Source organism: Caretta caretta, chromosome 28 (assembly GCF_965140235.1).
Source record: "Caretta caretta isolate rCarCar2 chromosome 28, rCarCar1.hap1, whole genome shotgun sequence".
NCBI classification, from domain to species: Eukaryota; Metazoa; Chordata; order Testudines; family Cheloniidae; genus Caretta; species Caretta caretta.
This window is the reverse complement of record NC_134233.1, coordinates 11,685,231-11,693,119: the sequence shown is the minus strand read 5'-3', so window position 1 is coordinate 11,693,119 and position 7,889 is coordinate 11,685,231. Positions and strand designations below refer to the sequence as shown.

The window sequence follows — 7,889 nt, the reverse complement described above, 5'->3', positions numbered from 1 at the left end:
AGGAGGGAGAGGGACAGCAAATACACGGGAGAGGGGAAGGTTTGCACCGTCTGGTTTGGAGGTTGGAGCGGGGCAGGAAATGCACAGGGTGGAGAAAGGAGGAGGCCAGGGGGTGGCAGACCTGCTGGGAGTTGTTTAATAAGTGGCCTAGATTCTAGGAAGAGACCCATGAGGTTCGGAGGTGGAAATGCTCCAGTCTGGTGAACAGAAAATAACCTACCTAGATAGGGCTGGGAAAAAGGACCAGACTCGTAGTACTGGAGCCTGACCGAACTAACCAGCGGGTGCCTTGAAATATGAAGGGGGAAGCCACCAGTCAGGCTTAGGGGAGATTCCCCTGCTTCATATCCAGCTCTAGGAGTGGTTAATCATTATGCAAGGTAACCTATTTCCCCTTGTTTTTTCCTGCCCCCCCACCCTCCCGACGTTCTTGTTAAACCCTGGATTTGTGCTGGAAATGGGCCACCTTCATTGTCATACACATTGTAAGGAGAGTGATCACTTTAGATAAGCTATTACCAGCAGGAGAGTGGGGTGGGAGGAGGTATTTTTTTCATGATTTGTGTGTATATAAAAAGCTCTTCTACACTTTCCACAGTTTGCATCCGATGAAGTGAGCTGTAGCTCACGAAAGCTTATGCTCAAATAAATTGGATAGTCTCTAAGGTGCCACAAGTCCTCCTTTTCTTTTCACAAGGAGGAGGGTGTTGGGCTTCCTACAAGAGATCTCTCCCTAGACCCTGCTCGGGGCAGCATCTCCAGTATCAGTCTGTGTCTAGTAGGTGTGTGATGGATCTGCTGGGAGAGAGGAGGGGTGTCTCTTCGCCCCCTCACCCTGGTGTTTCCTGGGTGCTCTGAGCGGGGTGGGGGTGGGACTCTGTTGGCTGCGGTCCACCCAGAGTTTCCGTTTGATTGGCTCCTCTCCCCCACAAATAGTGGGGCTGTGAGTAGGGCAGCAGGTCCTGAGTGTGGGGCTCTTGCTCTTTCAGCGGCCGGTGACCTTCGAGGAGGTGGCTGTGTATTTCACCAGGGAAGAGGGGGCTCTGCTGGACCCCGCTCAGAGAGCCCTCTCCAGAGACGTCATGCAGGAGACCTGTGAGACTGTGACCTCGCTGGGTAAGGGTTCCTGTCCCCTCGGTTCTTGGAAGGGGAACGGAAGAGATGAGGTTCACGCCACCCCCACAATGCCACCTCTGCTCTGTCCTGTTCCAGCATCACCCCAGCATGCCCGTGACACACACACGACCAGAGACCCTCCCCTGCTGCTGAACGCTGTGGGAAGAGAGCACAGGAGCAGAATCGCACAGTGTCAAATATCTCCTGTTTGCACAAGTAAAACGGGGGGTTAGGTCCAGCATAACGAACAGAAGCTTCCTACCCCTGGCCTTCTCTCAAACCCTGAGCCTTCTCCACCCAGACCAGAACGTGCTTGGGGTGTAAGAAGCAGGCTGCTGGGGTCAGAGCGGCTGGTCCAGGGTTACTGATCACACAGACCTTGAGTGCTGGCTGGGGGAATCCAGACAAGGGAGCTCCAGCAGCAGAGCATTGAAACTCAGCCAGGATTACAGATGACACAACTCCTCACTGCTCCGGATTGCCCCGTGCATGGGACAATGGCCTCGGTTGCTGGTGAAAATCCTTGAGACCTGGAGAGTTGCTCCCCCCATCCCCATGTGCACTAGACACAATCTCTCTTCTCTGCAGACTTGTTTTTTTGAGTCCCTCATTCCTGAAGTCACATGACCCCGATTCTTATTTTTCACATTCTGCTTTTCTAGACTATTTAGAGTCTGTTGCTTCTGAATGATAGTTTCTAATTTCCCAGTGTTCTCCACACCCAGGGATTTTCCTACTCCCTCCCATTGCACTGGACTCATTAGATTCCCTAGTATTTCAGAATGGCCACACTGGGACAGACCAAAGGTCCATCTAGCCCAGTGTCCTGTCTTCCGACAGTGACCAGCGCCAGGTGTCCCAGAGGGAATGAACAGAACAGGGAATCATGAAGTGATTCATCTCCTGTCACCCATTCACAGCTTATGACAAACAGAAGTTAGGGACACCATCCCTGCCCATCCTGGCTAATAACCATTCACGGACCTGTCCTCAATAGATTTCTCATGGTGTTTTTTTTTTTTTTTTTTGTAACCCTATTATAATCTTGGCCTTCACAACGTCCTCTGGCAAGGAGTTCCCCAGGTTGACTGTGCATTGTGTGAAGAAATACTTCCTTTTGTTTCTTATAAACCTGCTGCCTATTAATTTGATTGGGTGATTCCTAGTCGTAGTGTTATGAGAAGGAGTAAATGACACGTCCTTATTTACTTTCTCCTCGGCAGTTTTGATTTTATAGACCTCTCTCATATCCCCCCTTTGTCTCTTTTCCAAGCTGAATAGTCCCGGTCTTTTTCATCTTTCCCCGTACAGAAGAGTTTCATACCTGTAATCATTTGGGTTGCCCTTTTCTGAACCTTTTCCAATTCCAATATATCTTTTTTTGAGATGAGGCAACCACATCTGCAGGCAGTATTCGAGATGTGGGTGTACCATGGTTTTATATAGAGACGATATGATATTTTCTGTCTTCTTATCTATCCATTTCAGAATGATTCCCAACATTCTCTTTGCTTTTTGACTGCCGTGGCACACTGAGTTGATGTTTTCAGAGAACTGTGCCCAGTGACTCCAAGATCCCTCTGTTGAGTGGAAACAGCTCATTTAGAGCCCATCATTTTATGTGTGTAGTTGGGATTATGTTTTCCAATGGGCTGCAATATGGTGCTATCCTGACACCTTGTACTGCTGAGATCCTGCATTCAGTGATATCCCTGCCCTTCCTGTTCCCGTTCTCATAAAACAAGAAGAGCATCCAAATGCGTGTTTACCTTCATTCCCTCAGCGGTCCTCATGGGAATCCCTGATTGGTTCCAAAGTGTATTAAAACCTTTCTTAAAGGGTTACCTCTTGGTGGTTATCAGGTCCTGTGAGTTTGTAGCCCAGAAAGACCCCCCTCAGTCAGCTCAAACTCAGCTGTTTATCCCCCAAAAGTCTGTCGTCTTCAGTCTCCTGAATGAGGGGAAATCCGTCACTACCCCTTTCTGCGTTGGGTAAAGCTTCAAAAGGTGGAGCTCTGCATAACCAGCCTCGAGATCTGGCATTCATCACCCTCTAGTGATACCAGCTTGCACAGGAAAACCATCCCGCAGCCCTTCCTGGTATCATGTGGCGCATCTCGGCATCATAGTCTGTGAAGAATTCATGCTTTCAAGGGCTGGCTTAGATATACAGATAACAGTCATAATTAGGGCAAGAGTTTGCAGACAATGAAAAGAGAGTAATTGACAAACGTGAGCAATATCTAATCCTTTAAAGCCTGAAAGTGCCTTCGGGGGAGGGGACAGGAGCCGGCTGTGTGGGGGCGGTGGGGCTCAGATACTGGGCATTGAGAGCCTAGAGCCAGCTGTGCGCAGGAGAGACGGGGCATGAACCAGCTGTGTGCAGGGGAGATGAGCAGGGGAGAGGTGCTGTGGACATGGCCGCGAGCAGCTGTGAGTGCCGTCCTCTCTGCAGCATGATGAGAGAGCCTGGCATCCCACTGCCGATCCCAGACTTGTATGAAGAGGGAAGAAATTGGCATCAAGTCTCAGCCGCAGCCAGCCTGTGTCCTGGGGAGGAGACGGGTGTCTCCAGGGAGAAATCTGGGGGATTGTGACCCTGCGTGTCCCACCCACCCTCTGATCAGCAATTCCGGATATTAACGGTGATTCCAGAAACAAAGAGTAATTTTGGGAAAAAATGCAGTCCTAGCGACAATTTCCAGAAAACACTGGCCCTGGTTGTAACATTAAATCCGATAGTCTCAAGACCTAGGCCTGTGTTGATCAGATCTGTCACTCTGCCTTCACGGAGTTCACTCTGCTGGTGGGTTGTACCCCTTCCCCCATTCTGTGTCTGCCTTGTCTATTTAGATTGTAACTTCTTCAGGGCACGGGCCATCAACGCTTCTCGGTTTGTACTGTGCCTAGCAAAATGAGGACCCACTGTTAGTTGGCCCTTAGGCACTAAGGTAATGAATATGATTTATAATAATCATCTCCTGGCACTTTGAGCCAAGGAAGCCGGCCTTGGGACGTTACTACTTAAAAGTGAGCTGGGCTTAAAAGCATGGAATATTCTTTGTGACAAGTATCCCACAAATTCCACTGACCTCCCTTGTTTTCTTTGCCTTGAGCAGGGTTTCCAGTTTCCAGAACTGATGTGATCTCGCAGCTGGAACGAGGGGAGGAGTCGTGGGTCCCAGACCTTCATGGCTCTAAGAAAAAAGTGCTCCCGAGAGCTGCCTTCATAGGTGAGGCATTGGTTAAACCAACCCCAAAACTGTCGGTGAATACAGGAAACATTTGGGATGCCCTACAAAGACCTTGTGAGCTCTCCAAGTTCAGGATTGTTCCCTGCAGATGTGGAATCGTTAGGCAGAGGTCACTCATGGCTTCCCACCTATCCTGACTGACAACTGGCAGCAGGTCCCTCCCCAATCTCGCTGTCCCCTGAGATTTCTTCTGAGATACGGACCCAGAACTGATCCCTTCCTTTCTCTCCTCTGGGGAAGGTTGAAGGGAAAATCAGCTCCTGATAGGTTTGATCTGTCCTGTACACGTTTTCGTTCCTTCATCCCTTTTTCCGTTCTTCTCTCTGAGATTTCCTTTCTCTCTGGCGCAGGCAGAGACTTACGTCTGGATTCTCTCGGTCTCCCGTCAGGTGTTGGGATGGTGAGTGAAAACGAGGAGGAACCCCAGCAGGAAGATGCTGAGCGAGTAGAAGCCCATGGGATGTTGTCAGGAAGGTCCAAAGGGAATGATTCTGGGAGCTGTGCACGCCCAGAAAAAACAAAAGCCTGTGAGAGTCAGCAGAGGCCAGAGGAAAACTTCGGTAGCCAGTCAGACCTTATTACACGTGAGAGAATGAACTTGGAAGGAACACGCTACACATGCCTCGAGTGTGGGAAAAGCTTCAAAGGGAGCTCGGACCTTCTCACACATCAGAGAATCCACACGGGTGAGAAACCTTATGGATGCCCTGAGTGTGGCAAACACTTCAATCAAAGCTCAGCCCTTATCACACATCAGCGAATCCACACAGGTGAGAAACCTTATGGATGCCCTGAGTGTGGGAAACACTTCAAGCAGAGCTCACACCTTATTACACATTGGAAAATCCACACGGGTGAGAAACCTTATGGATGCCCTGAGTGTGGGAAACACTTCAAGCAGAGCTCACACCTTCTTACACATCGGAAAATCCACACGGGTGAGAAACCTTATGGATGCCCTGAGTGTGGGAAACACTTCAAGCAGAGCTCACACCTTATTACACATCGGAAAATCCACACAGGTGAGAAACCTTATGGATGCCCTGAGTGTGGGAAACACTTCAAGCAGAGCTCAAGCCTTATTAGACATCGGCGAATCCATACGGGTGAGAAACCTTATGGATGCCGTGAGTGTGGCAAACACTTCAATCAAAGCTCAGCCCTTATCACACATCAGCGAATCCACACAGGAGAGAGGCCCTACACGTGCTCTGAGTGTGGGAGAAGCTTCAATCAGCGCTCAACCCTTATTAGACATCAGAAAATCCACATGGGAGTGATCTGTAACAAATGCCTTGACTAGGGCTGGCCAAAGGTATTTTTTTCTTTTAAATCACATTTGCTAATTCCCACTTAGGGATCTGTGCCCCATCTTCACCGTGGTTACTCAGCTCCCCCAGATGAGTTGCCTGCTCCTGCCTTTTGCAGCTCATCCTTCTTTGGGGTCAGTCCTGTGATGTTTTCTATCAACTCCTTTCCTTTTGGGTCAAAGGAGCGTGTGTCCCTCCAGCCAGGAATGTTCATCAGCTCCAGGTGGGGGAGAGAGGTTTGTTCCCAACAAGCTACACTGAGGCAAAAACTACCCGTGCCTTACATCCACTAGGACTGTACATGGCGTTGGCTGCTCAAGTTAGTGATCTTGGTGTTAAAAGACAATTACAGTTGTCATGCAGATGCAGCCGAGGTGCAGTGGTTGGCATTAGCTTTCCCCCCCTTGACCTGACCTAAACTCCATCACATGTCCTAGTCTAAACAAAGCCTGAGCATCACAGTTATACTGTTCCCCCATTTAAAAACCATTGTTAGTCATCAAGTTCCCCCACCAGGATCTTATTGTTTCATTCCCAGTTGTCACAGTTCATCAGAGCGCTGGTTTTCAGAGGTTTTCCTGAAGGCAGATATTTTTACTCCCGTTTTCCTCCCTTAAAATATATTGAAGTATAACAAAGAGCAGGAATAGGGAAGGGATAGGGAAAAATGTCTTTTCCCCTCTGTAACAACAGAAGAACATAGGGTAAATCAGAGGGATTCTCCATCACCATCTCTATCCCCCTGTTCTTCAATTGGTAAGGTCAGTATTTCCCGAAGGGGCTGGAAAGAGGATTCTCTAGTAAATGATTTGGAACTAAGCAAAAGACCCATTCATTTGCCTCCCAAAGCAGTTGTGGCCCATGCCCTGCAGGAGGTTGCTCCTGAAGATCTTCCCTTCCTAATCAGGTGCATGTTGCCTCTTATTTGGGAAATGCAATCCCTTCCTAGGTAGAGATGGGAAAAATGGAAGTGACATTTCTGTTCAGCTCACTCCTGGGAGATGCTGTAAATGTGTAGGAAATGACATCCATGAGGAATGTGATAGAGCTGCAGAAAGACACCCATTTTGAGTAGATACCTGACATTTGGTGTCTTAGAGGGATTCTAAGCCGCACCTGAATTTAGTCCCTTATTTAAATCTGTGCCACCAGATTAAAGAAACAAAAGGGCATATTTGGGGGAGTTCTACCTCAGTATCGCTACTGGTATGTTGTGTGGTTGGTGAAGAATTCTACGCCAGAGCCGTGTAAAATTGCTACAACTAAGGTCAAAGATTTGACAAGAACTCAGGTAGAAATGAGAGGTTTGAGTGGTTGATTTTCACCCCAGAGATGGACGCTATGGTGACCTGTGGCCAAGGTAAACTGTTTTTAGAATTGCTCACACTTCTAAAGGATGCCATGATGAAACTGGGAACAACTGTCTTTTACCATTTGGATCCCAAGTTTCCTGAAGCACAGAGAGAAACAGCTGATTCCTTCAGAGCCATGCCATGCCTATGAGTCCCAAACTGGCTGCCTTGCTGGACAAGAAGCACTTCCGTGTTGGTTAAATGATGGTAGCCAATGAGGGAATGTAACAGATTCCAAGTTCAGACTGCAGGATACATGAATGCTGAGTCCAGAGTCTGTGGTTTGGTCTCTTAGTTTTGCTCTTGAGTCTAATGCATGTGTCTCACTTTTCCGCCTCCTGCTACTCTGAAAGATTAGAAAGTGTGAAAGTAGAGCACAGGTGGTTTTTCTCATGATGCAGCCTTCCCACGTAGTGTGAGACCCCTTCCACCCCCACAGGTGAGCCAGAGAGTTCCCCAGGGCTCTTGTTCACCAAGCAAAGATGTCACATTAGGCAGGAGATGTCAAGATCTACAATGGTGATGGGCGAGTGATGGCAGCTTTTCTGGGTGGTTGTTGTTTGGTTGTTTTTTTTCCATGTAATTTTTGTTTTGTTTTTGCAACTAGTTCTTTTTATAGCTGCTGAGCCCCCTTGTCCTTTTGAGCACAGCTCTTTAACCCTCAGGCCTGGCTCTGGAAACCTCAGAACCGGCTTTGCGTTTTTTTTTTTCATGTTTGCTATCTTTGGAGTTCGCAGGAGTTCCCCAGGGCTCTTGTTCGCAAAGCAAAGATGTCACATTAGGCAGGAGATGTCAAGATCTACAATGGTGATTGGCGAGTGATAGGAGTTTTTCTGGGTGGTTGTTGTTTGGTTGTTT

General features: G+C 48.4%; 1 protein-coding gene across 1 annotated transcript; it reads left to right on the top strand.

Annotated features, from left to right (window-relative positions):
* Window positions 1-4,237: 4,237 nt before the first annotated feature.
* LOC142070303 (uncharacterized) lies at window positions 4,238-6,150 on the top strand. The gene is made up of 2 exons (XM_075123871.1): window positions 4,238-4,348; window positions 4,720-6,150. The coding sequence occupies exon 2, from the start codon at window positions 4,767-4,769 to the stop codon at window positions 5,670-5,672; it is 906 nt and encodes a 301-aa protein (XP_074979972.1). The 5' UTR covers window positions 4,238-4,348; window positions 4,720-4,766; the 3' UTR covers window positions 5,673-6,150.
* The last annotated feature ends 1,739 nt before the right edge of the window (window positions 6,151-7,889 follow it).